Below are 21,453 nucleotides of genomic sequence, written 5' to 3' on the forward strand. Positions count from 1 at the left end.
AACTGGTGCGCCTGGCACCTACCACCATACCCCATTCAAAGGCACTCAAATATTTTGTCTCGACCATTCACCCTCTGAATGGCACACATACACAATCCATGTCTCACGGTTAAAAAAATCCTTCTTTAACCCGTCTTCTCCCCTTCATCTACACTGATTGAAGAAGATTTAACAAGTGACATCCATAAGGGATCATAGCTTTCAGCTGGTCAGTTTGTCATGGAAGGAGCAGGTGTTCTTAATGTTTGGTATATTGTTTGGTATATTTTGATGTGTTATGGAAACCTATTGCATGAATATTGAGAGTAATAAGTGATGAATGTTAGCTCTGCATGTATGCTGTCATGGTATCAGATTAATCCGCCAGACTGGTAAGTATTGAAGACATATCATAACATTTATTTAAAAGCCCTAACAGATTACAGTAAAACATATTATAGATTCTAGATTTACTTCTATCATAGTAAATTGTATAGTAAAAAGTCCACTCACAACTCTTGCGAATTCCCTTCCAAACCCCACGCATAACATATGCAACACTGTAATACCTCATGGTCTCATTAGAAGGTCAGAATAGTGGCATTTAACCATTGTAACGAGAGCTGTTAAAGTCCCTGACACCAATCTCTGTGCCAATGTACCAGCCACCAAAGGGATGCTTATAAATGTTTAGATATGCTTTAGAAAATGATCATAATACCTCCAAGATGTTGTAACGAGAGCTGTCACAGAAGTCCCTGACTCCGATCTCTGTACCCATGTACCAGCCACTGAACGGACAGGCGGTGAATTCCAGCCCCCCCACCTCTAGCAGCATGCTAGATACAGCAGGTAGGCTGTACCACTTCAGATTCAAGTCCTTGAACCAATCATACCTGTATGCACAAGCATAGAAAGACAAAGAGATACGTTCAAATGAACAGTCAAGCTTTGGAGGAGTGATGGTGAATGTGACATATCTTGACTAATTGATTCAAATAAATAGGTTCGTTTTCAAGGTATGTAGAGGATGTTTAAGGGTACATATTATATACAGCTTTAATTGAAGCTGACTTGGCTCCTGTTGTTCAACTCAAAGTGCTTCCATCTCAACAATTCTATACTGCTAAGAGTTGAACATTTTACATTCTTATCTTGGTGAAAAGCCGACATATTAGCATGGATTTTGTTCTGGAGGCAGCTCTGCAAAGCGGCCAGTAGTTGGCACAGCCATTCATAAAATCTGACTTTAAACCACACTGCTACGTTTTTACAATATAGCCCATTTTGACTTTGCAGTTGGCCTATCTAAGCGGAAATCACTCAGTTCTGCCTCCAGGACAAGATTCATGACAACAAACTGCAAAAAGCTGTGGGAAGAGATTAGTGACAAAGCTTACATTCTGATATTGAAAGTTTGTATAGCACGTCAAGGGAAAGAAAATACTGTATGCATGTACAAAGAAATGAAGGATTTCTCCAAGAGATGCTAGATATCTGCCTACTGTGATGTGGAGTGTATTGTTCTACAAGGCAATTTGCTCCTACACTGTAGTTAATAGAAACACAGCCAAGAAGTACAGGAGCGCAGCCAAAACTAACATTATCACATTCTCACAGCAAAAACACCTGCAATCACTTCTGAAATTACTGGCCCTACATCCATCTACCTGGTGCTACACAGGCTCGGAGTTGCCCATGGGGGACAGTCTACGCAGTAGCAGAGAGCCATCACAGCTTCATGGCAACAGAGTTGAGGCCAACTAAACTGATGCAGGGGGAGATGGGGGGTGGCGAAGGACAGTTCTGGGAGCTTGTTTGATAGAGGATGCCATGTGCAGGGGATGAAACTCCCCCAGTGCCTGAAGACTGGTGACATTGCGAGTGTGTGTCTGTGTGGTATGTTAGTGGTATGTTAGCGTGACAATTGAAACACACCCCAACCCAGCCTCTGTTCCTGTATCACTCTGTTATGACACTTGGACGTGCATGTGTGTGTGTGTGTGTGTGTGTGTGTGGTCTAACTCACTTGGGATGGGTGATCTGCACCTCCAGAATAAGGTCTTGAGGGATCTCAAACAGCTCTGGGTCGTTCCCATTGGATTGCAGCAGGAGGGGCAGCACGTCGAATCGACCCTTGGGAGCCTTCCAGCCCTGCTGGATGCAGATCTAGTAACCAAAACATTTAATAAACATTTTACGTGGACTCACTCAAGTAGATGTGTAACTCCTGTTTGGTGGTTTCCACTCCAGTTTTAGTCAGAGCTTTGGCCTTGCTCGGAGGCATGCTATATAAAGACATTGAACACACTCAGGTTTTGTGATCTACTGTAAGTGGTTCAGTGGGTTGAACCTGACAAGGCAAAGTTTGAGGATTCAAATCCCACGAGGGACACATATTCCATGCTGTTACGAACAATAATTAACTTTGAATAACAGTGACCAGTGTCTTTTTACTCTACCTCAGTGAATTCCACGTTGGCTGGGTCTCCCAGAATCTGACCATCGGGCTGCTTGTAACCGGCATAGCGAATCAGCTGTGTGTTCCATACCCGAAAGTCGCGCTTGCCATCTGTCCTCTGAGGAAATATGGTAATGGCAGATCTGGATAGAAATAACCCACCAGCCCCCAGAGAGAGAGAAAGTTTAATGACGAGAGTTTAAAGACAGTATCTGTAGATTAGCAATGCAACAAATTAATGTCTACCCAACCACATAGCATCTAATGGTTTAGGGCAGTTTAATTTAGGAGGTCGTGGGTAAGGCAGGCTAGGAAGTCTGACAGGGCCAAAGCTTTAGCCCCTTTAGCACCTTTAGCCCCCCACTACTGAACCTATCCTGCTGGGTTAAGCTAATGCCATGACTGGGCAAAAGGGTTGATTCTACTAATCTGGTTGTAAGTCTTCGTCCCAAAGGACCCAAATATCTCTGGGCACCAATCTCTATGCTTGCCTTACAGAGGAGAAACTAGTGTCCTCTATAGTCAATACAAGCCCAAAGAATGAGAGGAGAATTGACTATATAAAACTCAAATTGTTTTGGGGTCTGTATCTAAGCAGAAGCAGCCTGGCTGCAGATCAGTTTGTGCTTCAGCCAACTCCTTCATTTGTTCTTATGCCGTACACAAACCCGACAGAGGCTTAAGAGCAAACTGATATGCCATCAGGCTTCTGTTACATGCTTACAGTGGCTAAGTATTATTTGATGTACAGCATCAGCAGTCTTTGGGAATGTGATGTGACTAACTCAGTGCAGTGATGAGTCAGACACATACAGTAGGGGAGAGTGGGGTATGTTGAGACATTTTTACATTCAGCACCACTACGTCAAGGGAAATCATCATTCTTTCTAAGAAAGATTCAGGATGTCTTGTATCCCTGAAAATACTCATAATGAATGTAAAACATGTTTTTTGAAAACATAGCTTGTCCATAAAAAAGGGTTCTCTTTGCACAACTTACGGGCTAAGTTGAGCATAGGGACAGGGTAAGTTGAACCGCCTTGGGGTAAGTGAGTGCTAGTGTCCTGTGATAGTGGGTGATGGTAGGTCAAAGTTTAATTCATGGAATTGGGCTGTGGTATATCATAAATGTATGCCTACATTCTGATATAGATATCCCTGTTCAATATCACTTAGCCTTCCATTTATTCACCAGTTGTCTGGGACAGGGATGTTTCCATGTGCCAATACATAGGCAAGTTCTCTGCATTTGAGGCTACTAAAACCCATGAAACTGGTCTGAGATTATTGATATGCTTAGCAAGCTCAGACTCCATGTCAATAGACATGTGCCTCTGGCTTTGCTACTCTATCATAGCCTCTCTTTCGAACAGGTGTTCATTTTCTTTTTTGTCAATGTAGCTCTTCAGTGTCATTCAGTCTTTTTAATATCCCTTGCTGCAGCTAGATTCGACTTCTTCCCCTTCTCTCACTTCCTTGGCTGCTCTCTTAAGAACCCCCAAGCAGCCATATTGTTGTCATTCCGCTAGGGACCTGTTTTTAACGTATTAAGTGTGTATGTTTATTCTGTGTTACCATTTAATTAGCTAGTAAATAAAATTCTAGCAATTTGTGTAGTACTGAATCATACGGTTAAGGTTTTTGCAGATGCAAAGAGGTTACAACTGTTCAGAATGATGATATGATACAAGGTTATGATTAATAAGTTGACTGTTAGATGTGATAGGTAAAGATCTTTAAAGAGTTTAATTTGGGAGATGGTAACTCTTTATAGAACTGCTCTCATGGTGCCCCAGATCCTAATGAGTTAATTGTTACATGATTAATTTAAAATCTGGTAACAATTAAACATATTTAGGTAATTAGATAAGTCTTCAGATTAATGTTAATGTCAAATCACGACAGTGGCCATTGGCTCAAATAACCCCAAGACAAACAATTTTACTATATTAGTCCACAGAGCTACAAGGATGCACTTTGATGCTCGGTTTAGGACCTCATATTATAGCATCAGGAAACCTACAGTGGTTACTCAATTAAAAGTTTTGAGATTATGCCACGGCACTTAAGAGGTCATTTGTGGTTAAGTACGTTACCATGCATCACTGCTTCATTGCTGTGGTCTGGAGCAAGAGGGAGTTAGAGCACTGATTATGCTTTTCGGCCCCAAGGCGTTAAATGACAATGAATCTGCGATAAACCAAATAGAAACTGATAATTGTGCACGACTTCAAAATTGAATTTCAATTAACCTGTTGCGACTCTAGGGGCAGTATTTTCATTTTTGGAAAAAAAAGTTCCCGTTTTAAACATGATATTTTGTCAGGAAAAGATGCTAGAATATGCATATAATAAGCTTTGGATAGAAAACACTCTAACGTTTCCAAAACTGTAAAGATAGTCTGTGAGTATAACAGAACCGATGTTGCAGGTGAAAGCCTGAGAAAAATCCAATCCGGAAGTGCCCCAGGTTATGAAAGCACTGCGTTCCAATGAGTCCCTATTGAGCTGTGAATGTGCCATCAACGAGCTTACACTTTCTACGTATTCCCCAAGGTGTCTACAGCATTGTGACGTAGTTTCACGCATTTATGTTGAAGAATAGCCGTAGGCGGCCACATTGCGTAAGTGGTCACATGGTGGCTCCGAGAGATTCTCGCGTAAAATACAGAGGTAGCCATTACTCCAACCGGTCCTACTGAAAAACTAATTGTCCCGACGGATATATTATCGAATAGATATTAGAAAAACACCTTGAGGATTGATTATAAACAACGTTTGCCATGTTTCTGTCGATATTATGGAGCTAATTTGGAATATTTTTCGCCGTTTTCGTGACTGCAATTTTCGGGCGATTTCTCAGCCAAACGTGAAGAACAAACGGAGCTATTTCGCCTACAAAAATAATATTTTGGGAAAAAATTAACTTTGGCTATCTGGGAGTCTCGTGAGTGAAAACATCCGAAGTTCATCAAAGGTAAACAATTTAATTTGATTGCTTTTCTGATTTGTGACAAGGTTGCCTGCTGCTAGCAAGGCATAATGCTATGCTATCGATAAACTTACACAAATGCTTGTCTAGCTTTGGCTGTAAAGCATATTTTGAAAATCTGAGATGACAGGGTGATTAACAAAAGTCTAAGCTGTGTCTCAATATATTTCATTTGTGATTTCCATGAATAGGAATATTTTCTAGGGATATTTATGTCCGTTGCGTTATGCTAATTATTGTCAGGCGATGATTACGCTCCCGGATGGGGAGTATCAAGAGGTTTTAACTGAATGATGGATGAAGGTGGTTGAATAAAGAACAATAGAGTAAGAATTGCTATTCCTCTGTCCTGCACGCACACCGGAAATAAATACACTTTGTTTCTACTTGGTCAGAAGAAGCTGTAAGCTAATGTTTTTATTCTAAGAGAAACTAACATGTTCAATTATATTCCATGATATTCTTAAAATATATGTGTTGACTGAATATAAGCAGCAAGTGGTGTTTGCTAAATAATCAAGTTGATGGTGCAGTCGTATAGCCTTGGCACCTAAATAAAGCTGAGTGACTCACTCATTCATGGCTTTGGATCAAAATAAGTACCAACATTCTTTCTGATCGTGAAAAATTTAAAATACTGTATAAGTGATTATAAAAACTCTACAATTAATCGCTAGTTTTGGTCTCAAATAACGGTCTTTAACTAAAATAAGAGGAGAGTCAGGCGGAGAACAACCTATTTAAATTATATAAAAAATATTCAATTTTATTTGGAAAGGCATGCCAGACAAAATCAAAAAGGTCTGTAGGCTTGGGGGAGTTACAGATGAATGTTTTCAGTTGATGCTAAGCAAGTTCGATCGGGTTTAAAATCAGGAGACCTACATGTCGAAAATATATTTTTAGATATACTGTAGGCCTACCGTTGGTGTTGTAGGTCTTTCATTTATTTAACCTTTATTTTACTACATAAAGGTTTACTTACTCTGCTTGCATCTTGACCCAGTTTATGCCCTCCTTTGTAATGCAAATCTGGGCGGCAGTGTGTTTTGGTCCGAGAACACGGTGCTACCCGTTCCAGGTTTAGGACTGTAACCACCAGAAGACTTGGAAATTAGCCTGAGCTGAGAGGATCACCAAAACGTAAAGGTATTTTGGTTTCAGTGCATTTAAAAAAATAATTTTGTGGTATCCAATTGGTAGTTACAGTCTTGTCTAATCGCTGCAACTCCCATACGGACTCGGGAGAAGCGAAGGTCGAAAGCCGTGTGTCCCGGACACAACGCCCACACCAATGTGTCAGAGAACACGTGCACCTGGTGACCGTGTAAGCATGCACTGCGCCCAGCCCACCAAAAGAGTTGCTAGTGCGTGATGGGACAAGGACATACCTGCCGGCCAAACCCTCCCCTAACCCGGACGATGCTGGGCCAATTGTACACCACCCCGTGGGTCTCCCGTTCACAGCTGGCTGCGACAAGAGCTTGGACTCTAACCCAGAAACTCTAGTGGCACAGCTAGCCTTTGACCACTGCGCCACTCGGAAGGCCTCAGTGGATTTTCTTTCAATTTTTCTTATATAGCCTATCAATGTGTAGGCATACTGTGTAATAAAATGGATCCTTAACGAATTACTATGGGAATAAATATCACTGAATGACTGGAAATATTGGAACAAAGTAGGCTAATGAAGGTAAACAAATTTATGCTTACTGGAAAATACTATTTCAAAATGAATGGAAGAGGCAAGTGGAATTTGTTTTTTTCAAACATTTGTTTTTCACAATGGCTATTAGCAGAACAATAGACACGATGTGGTTCCAAAAACAACTCTGACATAGGGTCCAGCATATCTCTTGATACACACAGTAACGTGCTAATTGAGCTCCGAGAGCCGATCTGTTATCCAACGATTACTTTAATAGCCCAGCTACTGCAAGTGTGAAAATCCCCCCCAACAAGCAAGAGCCTACCCGCGTGTGGTCAACTATTTTAGCACCGTTTCGCACTGCTCTGAGACAAGCAAGACGACTTAATAAACATATACATTTTAAAACAGTTTAATTACCCCTGCATTATTCTATAAAAGCCCCTTAGATATTAATTTAGAATCCTCTAAATTGAATTAGATCTACTACTGTGCAAGGACCTTTTATGTATCTGCCAGTATTTTCATTTAGAGATTGCGGTAAAGAAAGGTGTATGTAGATGGGTAACTGCCTTCCCAAGATATCTTATTGCTCTTCACGATCACAATATTAAAAAGCGTTCAAATGCATTCATGAATTCAATCGCTTAAGCCATCATGTTGCGATTCATCTGATAAAGAATTGATTCGATCTATAAGCCCAGGACGAGAGTAAAACGGGCAATAAAATACACTACAAGAAAGGGAGGGCCATCTAACAAGTGCAGATTGGAAGGCCATCAAGCGAAACAGACCAATGAAGCACGGGTAAATGGCGGGAGTATCTATGACTCTGACTGGGTAGGGTAGGGAGCCCATGCCCTCCGCTTCTCCCTTCCCTCTGCGCGGGGTTCTGGGCCAGGAGGGTGGCTTCGGCTCTCGCCCGAGCTCGGATCTCCGCATCTCCTTGTCGCCTGGGTTGTGCCCGACCGGCTCCATCCCCCCTTTCCCCGTTAGGCACGGCCGCATGGTGCACCCCCTTTTCCTGTTAGGCACGGCCGCATGGTGCACCCCCTTTCCCTGTTAGGCACGGCCGCATGGTGCACCCCCTTTCCCTGTTAGGCACGGCCGCATGGTGCACCCCCTTTCCCTGTTAGGCACGGCCGCATGGCGCACCCCCAATATCAAGGTGCACATGGGTCTATTTATATAATGAATATGAATTCGGAGGGCAGAAATGATTAAATATTAAAGCATTAGTCATACAAAAGTTATACTTAAATGTGAACAGGTTGGAGATAAGAGTACATGGCCATAAAGGCTAGATAATTTTTCAAGCTGTTCAAACATTCATAGATGACCAGCAGGGTCAAATAATACAAACAGTGGTTATAGAAGGTGCAACTGGACAGCACCTTAGGAGTACAGTCAGTTGGCTTTTCAAAGCCGAGCATTCAGAGGTCAAGACAGCAAGTGCATGTGTGAGAGAGAGAGAGAGAGGATCGAAACACAGTAACGCGTGGAATATATCAATAAGAATGTCAGTTTAATATGCAGTGCAGATCACCTCCTATTACCCTTCTCAGAGTTATTTTTTTTTAAATGATGCGTGTTCAATTATTTGTGGCATTGTGGCATTTAAAGCATATTGAAGATAAACAATAGGATTTGAAGCAATAGCCTACCCGTGTGTGGTCATCTATTTCAGCACCATTTTGCACTGCTCTGAGACAAGCATGGGGAATGGTCTTGCTTAATCAATGACGTTTTGTCTCTGTTTGGGTATTAGTTAGACTACAATTTGGGTGTGAAAACGTTAGGATTATTTTGCTCTTAGTACTGTAGCCTACTCCCAACCGGTCACGTTGTACAGCGCCATATTTTCCTAACGGAAACCCAGAGGGTTTCTTTTTTAATTAAGCAACATTTCTTAAAAATCAATCCCATATACTATGTTCTTACAAAAAAAGGATTTAAATTCTCTAGTACAGCCAATATTAAAGTCTGTCAAATGCTTCTCAAAGATGCCCTCTGGTGGTCAAACTAGCATTAATGGCAACAATGTCTGACAAATAACGTGCTATAGAATTCTGCGGCAGCCCGCAAGGTGTGCTGCAGTACGACGCAACTTTTATAGAAAGAACCACTGTATAACAAATGAATTTGACTTAGTGAAAATCTGTTTCTGACGTTTTGTGTATGCTTTCCTAAAACCAAAGTGGGGCTCAACTAACCCCCTCTCTCCTATGATGTTTATTCATTGGGGAGTAAAGACGTGGTGTCATGACGTGTGTTTAGGCTTGGCAGAGCTGTATTGGACTGATGAAGGACTGATCCTGGCTGGGAGAAGTCTACGAGACTAGAGAGACGCAGTTGACATTGACAGGGAACATAGAGGAACAGACAGACAGAGGGAGGTTCAAGGTGACAGAAAGGGAGGGGGAAAGGTAAAACAGAAAGAGAAACTGGACAAAGAGAAGAGGGTGACAGACCAGACGAGCAGAGGAAATGACACAGAAAGACAACATTGAGTAAAAGGCACGGGGATAGACAGAGCAGTGCCGACTCACCTCAGGTTGCCTTTGTTAGTGGCATACTTGATGTGGTTGCAGATGTAATTGTACATTCCATGAGCCGTTGTGCAGTCTCTGGCATCAAATACCTGTTAGAAAAACATGTAATGAAATAAGGTTCCCACTGGGCAAAAACTGGTTGAATCACAGTTGTTTCCACGTCATTTTAACCCACCATCAATGTGAGGATGTTAAATTAACGTGGAAAACTGACTACATTTGCTCAACTAAATGTAAATCAAAACTAAACGTTGAACTGACGTCTGTGCCCAGTGGGATACTAAATGCTACCACAGTTTGAGTGCAATGCTTCGACCTGAAGGTGTTCGTCACTCATAAAACAACTCAACACAAAGAATCCAAGGACCTCAGTGAAAGCATGTTGTCATTTACACTATATCGTTAGGGGGAAAAAATTTAATAGCGGCATACTCCACATCAGCGTGATTTGATTCCCCTTAGATATCACTTTCATCATCATCGTTTATTGGATTGTTTCACTACTAACGCTTGACCTGCGATGCCTGGCCTGCCTCCATCAATGTGTAGCGACATCACAGACAATATGTTGTTAAAATGGTGAAACATCACTCTGCAATGCATTTATTTGAACTTTTATAATTCAGTGCACATTCGTAACAGATATTGCTATATTACACAGATCATGAATATTACACGGATCATGACGAGAGGTGGGGAATGTGTTGTGATCCTCCAGCCAAGTTGATTTGCGAAGTTTATCATACTTGATATCATATTGGCTTAGGAAAATTTGATTTTAAATCGACTGCCCAGTGAAAATCTTACTTTTAAAAGTTTATATTCTGTTAACTCATACCCAAATAATGTTGTCGACTTATGTGGCCAAGGCATGAATTTGAAACAATAAAAACACTTCAAAAACCACACCTCAAACAGCCATTTTCTCATAGAACATGTCATCTCCCTGAGCTGGCCAATCAGCGGTCTCCTTGCATGGATATTTTTTATGACTGGTATACATCCACACCATTCTGTTGTAGGGGTACGCCCACACCATTCCAACACAGAAAAGCAGATTTTTATGTTGCTTTTTTGGGTAACCCAACTAAATTCACATAGAAATGAGATCTGTCATCTCATTGAAAGCAAGTATAAGAAACGGTATATCTGTTCTAGGTGTGCCATTTCTAACGCTTCCTGTGCTTTGGTTTTTGCGTCTTATTTCCAGTTATGGAAAATATATTTCACAGCGGTTTAGATGGTACAATGATTCTATACACTAAACTTGTTTTATTTTTCACATAAACTGAAATTAGCCTAACTATTAGAATTTGAGCAAACAGGATATGGAGGAGTGCTTTTTGAATAGTGCATCTTTAACATACTTCATTTTTAAAAAATTGGAAGGGAAACTTCACTTCACCTCACTTATATTGTATGTAATTATAGGTCATATTTAATAAAAATCAGTAAACAATGGGCAGTTACTTTAACATTGAGCGTCGAGTTTCTGACCTATAGCTTGGACCACTGAATTCTGCCTACACAGCGCATTTAATCTGAGTTTCCTACTTGTAGTTTGGACCACTGAATGCGTCCTACACAGCGGGCAGCGTTCCTCCAGGCGTGCTTGGCTCCATAGATCAGCTCAGTGTCCTTCAGCTGGTACGTCCCTGAGGCCTCAATCTCCTTAGTCACCTCCTCCAGCCGGTCTACGTAGGCCTTCGAGCCAAACCTGATGCCACGAGGACAGAGAGAAGTAACACAAGGACATGTAAAAAGGACTGGATTTAGAGTATTTCTTGCATCACTACAGTGGTAGGCTTGATTATCAACAACAAAGTGGGCCTACAGGGAGGAGGTGAGGGCACTCGGAGTGTGGTGTCAGGAAAATAAAGACTCAATGTCAACAAAACAAAGGAGATGATCGTGGACTTCAGGAAACAGCAGAGGGAGCAGCCCCCTATCCACATCGACGGGACAGTAGTGGAGAAGTTCCTCGGCGTACACATCACGGATAAACTGAAATGGTCAACCCATACACACAGCGTGGTGAAGAAGGCGCAGCAGCGCCTCTTCAACCTCAGGAGGCTGAAGAAATTCGGCTTGTCACCAAAAACACAAACTTTTACAGATGCACAATCGAGAGCATCCTGTCGGGCTGTATCTCCGCCTGGTACGGCAACTGCTCCGCCCACAACCATAAGGCTCTCCAGAGGGCAATGAGGTCTGCACAACGCATCACCGGGGGCAAACTACCTGCCCTCCATGACACCTACACCACCCGATGTCACAGGAAGGCCAAAAAGATCATCAAGGACAACAACCACCCGAGCTACTGCCTGTTCACCCCGCTATCATCCAGAAGGAGAAGTCAGTACAGGTGCATCGAAGCGGGGACTGAGAGACTGAAAAACAACTTCTGTCTCATCAGACTGTTAAACAGCCATCACTAACATTGAGTGGCTGCTGCCAACATACTGACTCAACTCTAGCCACTTTAATAATGGAAAATTGATGTAATAAATGTATCACTAGCCACTTTAAACAATGCCACTTTATATAATGTTTACATACCATACATTACTCATCTCATATGTATATACTGTACTCTATACCATCTACTGCATCTTGCCTATGCCGTTTGGCTATCACTCATTCATATATTTTTAAGTACATACTCTTATTCATTCCTTTACACTTGTGTGTATAGAAGGTAGTTGTTGGGAAATTGTTAGGTTCGATTTTTTGTTAGATATTACTGCATGGTCAGAACTAGAAGCACAAGCATTTCGCTACACTCGCATTAACATCTGCTAACCATGTGTATGTGACAAATAAAATTTGATCAAAACATTGTGCACAGATGCATGAGAAGCACAGAAAGAAATACTCTAAAATAACACATTTAGAGTACTATTTGAATCAAATGTATGTGAGGAAAAACAAAATGGCATATGTACTACTGATGGGAATGTTTGCAATGAGGGATGCAGGCAAGTACATCCAAAGGTTATTAAACCAAAGGTTATTAAAGTAGCTAAAGTATATGGTAAGTGTAACTTCATTACCTTTTGATGCTGGTGTAGTACTGGTCTATGAAGTCAGTAGCCAGCGGCAGCAGCTCCTCTTTGGTTCGAGATTCGTCCGGCTTGCGGCTCCCCTGGCTAGGTGTCATGATGGACCCGAAACACACACACTCAGTGCAGAGCGGTAACTGAAAGGCAATGTGGATGACATCACGTCAAGGCTCTGATGACATAAAGCACTGAATTTCTTTGTGGTTTCCTGACGCAGGTCCTTTGTTCAGTTCACATGGATTCCATAACACCTGGAAAATACTTCTCCCTCCATCTCTTGTTCTCCCTCGATCATGCTCTCTCTCCTACAGGCGTATTAATGTAAGACTAAAGTAGAGTAATGCTTCCCACCCCCCCACCCCTAGTCCTGTCAGAACAACCAGTCTAGTGTGCTTTACTTAAATGTCATGAAGCCCACTCATTTACCATTCCATTAAATATGCAAATTGGTACATCCATTTTGAATGACAAATGATTCAAGAATCAATAGGTATATAACTTATGCCCAATGAGCTTAGTTCAACTGTTGTACCCCATCACAACCCAAAATATAAGCTTGCTTTGCGTCAAGGTCAATCAACATAACCTCAAACCATGGTTAAGACTTTAAATTTTGATATCATGGATGGTCATTCCTTGCATCTATAGCTCTGTCTACGAATCCAAGAGCAGTTACATTTGTCTAACCCCATCCCTCAGCTTTTTACCAAAAGAGTGGCCGGGTGCCTGCTAGTGACTGAATTAGTCATAGTGGCAGCCTTCAATTGAGCAGAGAACACACAGACCGGAGAAGAAACGGAAAGAGGCCAGAAGAAAGAGGACCAGAGACAGAGACAGAAAAAAAAGGAGACTGATCACCACCCAGACCAACCTTGTATGGTCAGAGGAATACAATTATAATTGAAGTGCGCCGTCACTTTGGGTAGCCGTTAATGCATTCCCCAGATTAGAGGCAGAGGAGGAAATAGGGAGAAAACGGTCACCCGAGCACAAACCCAGAGTGGAAATTTAACAGTAACTCAACAGCGCTGCTGCTAAAATGGGCAGTCTAGTCACGCTGGCTGAACCAGCCACCCACTCGCACTGTCCAGCCAGTCAGGTTTTGTCCCAAACCCCCCCTTGCTCTGCTCAAACAACCCAGCCATCCAATTCAACATGACGCTCGCTAAAGTTGCGAGTCCCAGAAGTAAACAACATGCACAATTACATGGCCGGTGAGCATGACTAGGTGATGGAAGGGAGAAAGTGAGCAAGAGATATATTAAGAGAGAAAGAGGGAAAAGAAAAGAGGGTGATGAGCAGAGTCAGAGTGTTAAAAATAAAACAAATCCCTCGCCTCACTACATCCGCTCGCCATAAGGCTCTGCGCATTCATGCCACACAGCTGTCCTTTATGGCTTAGACAGAACATTCTGTGATACATTATACTTCTGAAGATGCACCATTAGAATCCTATTCATTGGGATACATAGTAGGCTGTCGTCCGATAAGTTGCTGAAGCAATTAGCTAGGCTGGTGTTAAATGCTTAGGTCTTGCTCTAGGGGGTTGCAGTTAAGCACCTTGTGACAAACGTATTTGTAAGAAAATTGCTAGATAATTACAAACTGATTGGATTGATTGAATGGTTGGTTGATTGGCTAATTGACTAATCGATTGATTGATGAGGAAGCCACTGTTCTGCAGACAAGAAGAAAAGCCAGGTCCGTACCTTACTAGAGCTGTGGTGTAGAGTGTCATTGTAAGTGACTCCAGTCTCCACATTCTTGATCTTCATGAAGCGTGGGCATTTGGAGGGGCTGCCATTCATAAGAGCCTTGTTAGGGGAGATCCTCCCCTGTGCTGGAGGCTAGAGGGATGAGATGGATGTTTAAGAGAATTAATACATTTTAGTCTGTAGAGTAGCGCATAATGCTTCTACTGAGATGGCCTTTGAACCCACCTCTGAGTGGAGGTTTGAGATGATAACAACTTTAGGTAAAGAGGGAAAAGGAGAGAGAGAGGCTGTGTTGACAATTCTGATCTTTTGCCACTAATTGGTCTTTTGACCAATCAGAGCAGATCTTTGGCAATAAAAATTGTCCAATTTTTTTTTTGTATTGGGCTGTGTGTAAACGCAGCCAGAGACTGATAGAGAAAGTCCATACCATGGACTGCAAATGTGAGCTCCAACATAAGTCCACCAGCAGCATTCTTTTCTCAGCCGTCTGAATCCCAATTCTGACCTTCTTGCCATCAATTGGTCTTTTGACCAATCAGATCAGATCTTTTGACAATTTTTTTTATTTAACTAGGCAAGTTCATTAAGAACAAAATCTTACTTACAATGACGGCCTACCCCGGCCAAAACCTAACCCAGACAAAGCTGGGCAAATTCTGCGCCACCCTATTGGACTCCCAATTACAGCCAGTTGTGATACAGCCTGGAATCGAACCAGGGTCTTTAGTGATGCCTCTAGCACTGAGATGCGGTGCCTTAGACCGCTGAGCCACTCGGGAGTCAAAAACGTCATAATTGGGCACCTGTGTAAACGCAGCCAGTGAGAGACAGGAGACACACACCCCCATCAGGTAGAAAGGTAATCAGCATCCTTAACACTAGCATGATTGACTGCTAATTGCCAGCTCTCTCAGCTTGTCTACTCTGATGTGGTTATTAAGTGATGATCGCTTGAATGAATGTAATTTACCACAAGTTTGATTGTTGTATTGAATTGATTCTAAAGTGCTCAGGTCTCTCCATGCGGCTGAACCTCAAATCAAAAGGAAATCAATCCCACACCTTGTAATACCGCTCATCATCATCTCTCAAGACATTATTGCAAAACCACGCGGTGAAGGCACCTCAAACAACGGGCATAAATTGTAGTGCTCGCTGAGGGGATGAAAGCAAAACGTCAATCGAGGCCCATTGAATTGTCAGAGAATAGGAGGAGAGACCCATCTGAATTCATTTGATTCCTCAGAGAGAGAAGTGATTCTGTGCCCATTACGAAATGCTCACCCACCCAGCCAGCTGCATACAAACGTGTGCCATTGTCATCATCTCCAAGTTCCTCTATACAGAAAGCCTATTGTGCAGCTAGGCCGCAGAAAGAGAGCTTATTACCCCTGTAGTCAAACAGCCAGAGGAAGGCAGACGAGTACAATTACACTTTACATGTTAAGTAGGAGAGAGAACGAGAGAGGGAACATTAACTTAACATTAAGAACATGAATCATGAATTGGGGTAATGAAGAAAAAAATGGATCAGTTGACAGAGTTTGACTGGTTGAACTCTTTTCAGTGACATTATGCAGAAGAGCACAGGATAAGAGAACTTCTGCCACGGTGCTACTTATGCTTATCCTGGGGTGCATCAAAGGAGAGCCAAGCGACATCTCCAGAACCCGGTGGCGGTATCGTGACAGAACATTCTGCCACTTCTACTTATTAACCAGTCAATTATACAGTAGAAGCTTTAGCAGTGAGCTCAGCACAAGACACAGCCAGAGTCCAGGACAGTCCTCCCCATAAAGTAAGAAATCATCATTCCAAGCCTATCATCATGTCATCAAGCCCTTTCAGTCTAAATGAAATACGAATTTCAACTCTACAACCGTGTCATTTGGTAGTTCTGTAGCCTCCCGTCTCTCGTAGGATGGAGAATGACATATTGCACAACAAGTGGATGTCCTGCTTCACCATATTATCAAGGAAATATGGAAAATGGCTGAGAGAATCAAAAGGTAATTTATAACAATTATACATTTATCTCAGACTTTTTACATGTTAGTCATACACCTCTACACTCTCCTATGAGTCAGAAGTCATGGCAGACACACACACCTACTGTAGGCCATCTGGAAACACAGCTCTGCATCTACCTACGATGGCGCCAGTACGCCTGGCTGAGACACACACCTCCCCCATCCCCACTACACACACACACACACACGCACGTATCCCTCCAGACCACAAAGACCTAAATGGAGGGGACCTCAAAATACCTAATTTGGAGAGGGCCAAATCAGAGGAGAAAGATGAATCAGCTCCCTCTGCAACCACAGCTGCACACATTCATTAATTCCTTCGATCATGTCTCTCCATCCGGCCTCATTCACTACGAGAGCAGGGGGCTCAAGCAGCCCAGCCTACGTCACAAGTGGGTGGATCATCATGGGACCATGTGCGGATTATGATGCAAACGTGCATGTGTAGACGCGCGCACACACACACACACACACAACCCAGACCCCTGGCTCTCTCTCTCCACTTACAACCAGACTCTCCATATGAGATGTGTAAACTGGCTTTCATGCTCTGACAGCTATCTGCCGGAAGGATCGAATGCCCAGGTGATGAGATCTTGAGCCAAGAAGGGCTTTGCCTTGTTGTTATGATACACATTGACCCGCATTCACAGTCACACTCGTCGAAAGCTCTAAGAGTTCCAAGAACAAGGAACACGCAATATATAGATTAGGGGGTTATAGAAGCATATGTCATGTGCGACTCTAGGGGAATCGCCATGGGCTGGCATGCGCTTACACACACATATGGGAGGATAGGCTTTCACAAGCGGGTTCACTCGAAAGGCATGTAAGTACACATTCATAAACATATGCACACACTTATAAAAAACGGTTCCAAAAGGGTTCTTCGGCTGTCCCCATAGGAGAACCCTTTGCGGTTCCATGAAGAATAGTCTGTGTAAAGAGTTCTACCTGGAAGCAAAAAACGGGTTTTCCAAAGGGTTCTCCTATGTGGACAGCCAAAGAACCCTTAGTAAAAAAAAGGTGCTAACTAGAACCGAAGAGTGCACACGCACACAAACATAGTTGAGTGTTTTTACCTCGTCCTTCTCAGAGTAAGGGTTGGTGAGCACCGTCTGCATGTTGTTGTCCTTCCTCCACAGGTCTTCACACACACTGTTCTTATCAGACGCCAGCTGGGGTGACATACCATTTCCCATACCAAGGTCCCTGCAAGGCACATACAGTTCCGTGAAAGGTAGGTGTGTTAACATCTGGTTTTAAAACCCACTATTTACGTCTTCACTTTGAGAGACGAGATCAAAACATAGATGAAATGCTCCCTTGAACTAAATCAAAAACACTGAGAACTTGCCAAACAATTGCTTAACATACAATAACTAATTTACTACGAATACAATGACAGTTGCTGTGGTGACAAACATATAGAAACAATAACACTAACCAAAAAGCACTAAGAGAAACAATTCCACTAAAACAACATACAGAGGAAGTATATCTATCTATCTAACTAAGATCTATGGGCAAGCAGAACTACATCGAACATCTGGGTCTTTCCATGAAATGAGTCTCTTTCGATATGTTAAGTAGAAATTATGCACCAATATTGAATTGTAAAAGCCTGCTAAATTAAGTGCCATTTAATATGGAAAATGTATACTTTTTATATGAATAAAGACTCGCTAAAGTGCAAAAATTATGCATTTTGTTATGTACCTCTGACTTTCTAGAAGATTTTAACCCACTTAACCTTGGTTGCTTTGACATTCATTTCTGAAGATTATTTATTTCATTACGGATTCATTTCAGGCTAAAAACAAAAGAAACCTGTCCCTCATTTTAAGGTCAACCCTGTTACGTGGACTGAACTTTAAATGTTTTACATAGAGCATCGAAAAGTTAAATCAGTGTAAAAGTAGGCGAGCTGGTTCTCGTCTTTTTGGCCATTTCCTGGTGTTTTGTGGTGGAATATTTAGTGGGTTACCCATAGATACAGGCTGGAAATGTTAACAATTCATTTAGATTTTGTTTGTGAAGCTTGCATTACACATAAGATTCCATTCCCCCTGTCGCAAGATAATTTATGGCTGATTTAAGAAGAAAAAAGTCAAACCTGTTACTTTATTTGGCACTTAATATAGTAAAAAAAATATTAAATGTAACTCGAGATGGGAAAACATGTTTATTAAGTTGAACATGTGCTATTCATGACAGAGTGTTAAAATTAACAAATTACACTACCCAAATGGGACTCATTTCGTGGAACGACCCATCTATGGCCAAGCAGAGATTAGATAGACAATGGTTTTTTCTATGCCTTTGTGTGCAGTGGAAACCCCATGAGACGTGAATAATCACAGCAGCAAACTCATCAGCGTGTGATTTGAGGTTTGCATTGCTTCACAACACCCACACATCTCCTCTCTCATGAGCGCATGTCCACGCTAATTGTAAATCTTCAGTCGCACGTCAGATCATTTCTCTCGCCCTAAAACACACACCACAGGGCGCCAAACTGTCTCTCCCTCACACTGCGTACAATTAATTCCTTCAATTTGATAAACAACCATATTCATCGCCTCAACAAAAAAACACAAGAGTGGTTATTATACATTGCATTCCGAAAGTATTCAAACCTTTTGTTACGTTACAGCCTTATTCAAAAATAAATTACGTTGTTTGTTTTTGACAATCTACACACAATACCTCATAATGACAGAGTGAAAACCAGGTTGACATTTTTGCACATTTACTCAAAACAAAAAACAGAAATACCTTATTTACATAAGTATTCAGACCCTTTGCTATGAAACTTGAAATTGAGCTCAAGTAAATCCTGTTTTCATTGATCATCCTTGAGATGTTTCTACAACTTGATTGGAGTCCACCTGTGGTAAATTCAATTGAATGGACATGATTTGGAAAGGCACTCACATGTCTATATAAGGTCGCACAGTTGACAGTGCATGTCAGAGCAAAAAACAGGCCATTAGGTCGAAGGAATTGCCCGTAGAGCTCAGAGACAGGACTGTGTTGAGGCACAGATCTGGGGAAGGGTAGCAAAACATTTCTGCAGCATTGAAGGCCCCCAAGAACACAGTGGCCTCAATCATTCTTAAATGGAAGACGTTTGGAACCACCAACACTCTTCCTAGAGCTGATCGCCCGGCCAGAATGAGCAATCGAGGGAGAAAAGCCTTGGTCAGGGAGGTGATCAAGACCCTGATGGTCACTCTGACAGAGCTCTAGAGTTCCTTTTTGGCGATGGGAGAACCTTCCAGAAGGACAACTATCTCCGCAGCACTCCACCAATCAGGCCTTTTGATAGAGTGGCTAGACCGAAGCCACTCCTCAGTAAAATTCACGTGATGGCCAGCTTGGAGTTTGGGGATGTATTTCCGCAGCAGGGACTGGGAGACTAGTCAGGATCGAGGGAAAGATTAATGGAGCAAAGTACAGAGAGATCCTTGATGAAAACCTGTCACAGAGCGCTCAGAACCTCAGACTGTGGTGACGGTTCACCTTCCAACAGGACAACGACCCTAAGCACACAGCCAAGACAACGCAGGAGTGGCTTCGGGACAAGTCTCTGAATATCCTTGAGTGGCCCAGCCAGAGCCCGGACTTGAACCCAATTGAACATCTCTGGAGAGACCTGAAAATTGCTGTGCAGCGACGCTCCCCATCCAACCTGAGAGCTTGAGAGGATCTGCAGAGAGGAAATTAGATAAACTCCCCAAATACAGGTGTACCAAGCTTGTAGTGTCATATCCAAGCAGATTCAAGGCTGTAGTCACTGCCAAAGGTGCTTTAACAAAGTACTGAGTAAAAGGTCTGGGGGGCGGGGGGGGACGTTTTTTGCTTTGTCATTAGGGATTTAGGGATTTAAAACAAATCGAATCAATTTTAGAATAAGGCTGTAATGTAACAAAATGTGGAAAAAGTCAAGGGGTCTGAATACTTTTCGAATGCACTATGCATAGTTTGTCATTGACTCGGACTCCATTATATTGTAGTGGGTTTCAGGGTGTTATTTTAACGAACCTAACACAATGGTAAATCTTAGCGCTATACTGTAGGTCAAGGGTGTGTTAGAAATATTTTTATTGTGGGAATTATGAGCGCATTAGAGCAACAGGGCTGGCTTTTGATGAAGAAATAAGTTTGAAGCTTGACCTCTCACTGGCCAATCAGAACATGCTCCATGGCACACACAAAATTCAAATTGTGTATTTACTTTTATGTATTGATTTTGTAATCAACTACGATTTTGAACGTTAGTCCGCTATAGCCTAGGTTGTTAAATAGGCTACAGAAACCAAATATAGGCCTATCCCATCTTTGCTAAATACATTGAACACGTTTTCAGTCCACATTTTTCTAAGTAACTGAATGGCTTCAGTGTGGAAATATATTGTTAAACAGAGCATTCACATTGATATAGGGCCTAGGCCTACTGTAAATGGTGTTATAGCGGAGCCATGGATATGCCAAACGTTGTTAATAAGCAAGAGAGTGAATAATTTAAATCAAAATGAAACAAACTTGTTTTAAATAGGCAGTCTAAATACTGTTAGGCCTACAGGCTCCATAATTGCTCCCTGTGGGTATTTAACATTAAGGCAATGCTGACAATGGAAGGTTTTACCCACGTTAAAACTTTTCACAGAAGCTGGACAAAGATCCAATATAAAAATAAAATATCCACTCACCGTTTTACTGCTCCCAAATATAAATGTTTTATAAACATACTGGAACCATGTCACAGACCACATTCACACTTCTCCAGAAATAGCAGACGGCCCTAAATTCCATTGCACGCAAGCTGGAAGTTCTCATCATAAAACCAGGATGGTGAATAACTTTGGTTTTTAATCAAATGTGATTAACCAGCCTTCGTTATAGCCTTTAGGCATACGTCAAGGGTAGCCTACGGAGGGTTTTAGTTTTTAAATCATATGAAACGGAAAACAAGCAATTGTTACATGAAAATACGTTCTAAATA

General features: G+C 42.0%; 1 protein-coding gene across 5 annotated transcripts in view; it reads right to left on the reverse strand.

Moving 5' to 3' along the window:
* The window catches only part of nos1 (nitric oxide synthase 1 (neuronal)), a 63,511-nt gene that overhangs the window by 34,920 nt on the left and 7,138 nt on the right, over positions 1-21,453 (reverse strand). For all 5 annotated transcript variants that reach the window (XM_036980173.2, XM_036980172.2, XM_090237978.1 and 2 more), the window contains exons 3-10: positions 17,528-17,657; positions 14,404-14,541; positions 12,686-12,831; positions 11,187-11,349; positions 9,630-9,721; positions 2,442-2,583; positions 2,009-2,148; positions 701-875 (exon numbers count right to left, since the gene is read on the reverse strand). In XM_036980173.2, the coding sequence (XP_036836068.2) occupies positions 701-875; positions 2,009-2,148; positions 2,442-2,583; positions 9,630-9,721; positions 11,187-11,349; positions 12,686-12,831; positions 14,404-14,541; positions 17,528-17,657 (1,126 nt within the window). The remainder of the gene's footprint in view (positions 1-700; positions 876-2,008; positions 2,149-2,441; positions 2,584-9,629; positions 9,722-11,186; positions 11,350-12,685; positions 12,832-14,403; positions 14,542-17,527; positions 17,658-21,453) is intronic.

This window comes from Oncorhynchus mykiss, chromosome 6, assembly GCF_057628025.1.
Source record: "Oncorhynchus mykiss isolate SJ-2025 chromosome 6, ASM5762802v1, whole genome shotgun sequence".
In the NCBI taxonomy this organism is placed as follows: domain Eukaryota; kingdom Metazoa; phylum Chordata; class Actinopteri; order Salmoniformes; family Salmonidae; genus Oncorhynchus; species Oncorhynchus mykiss.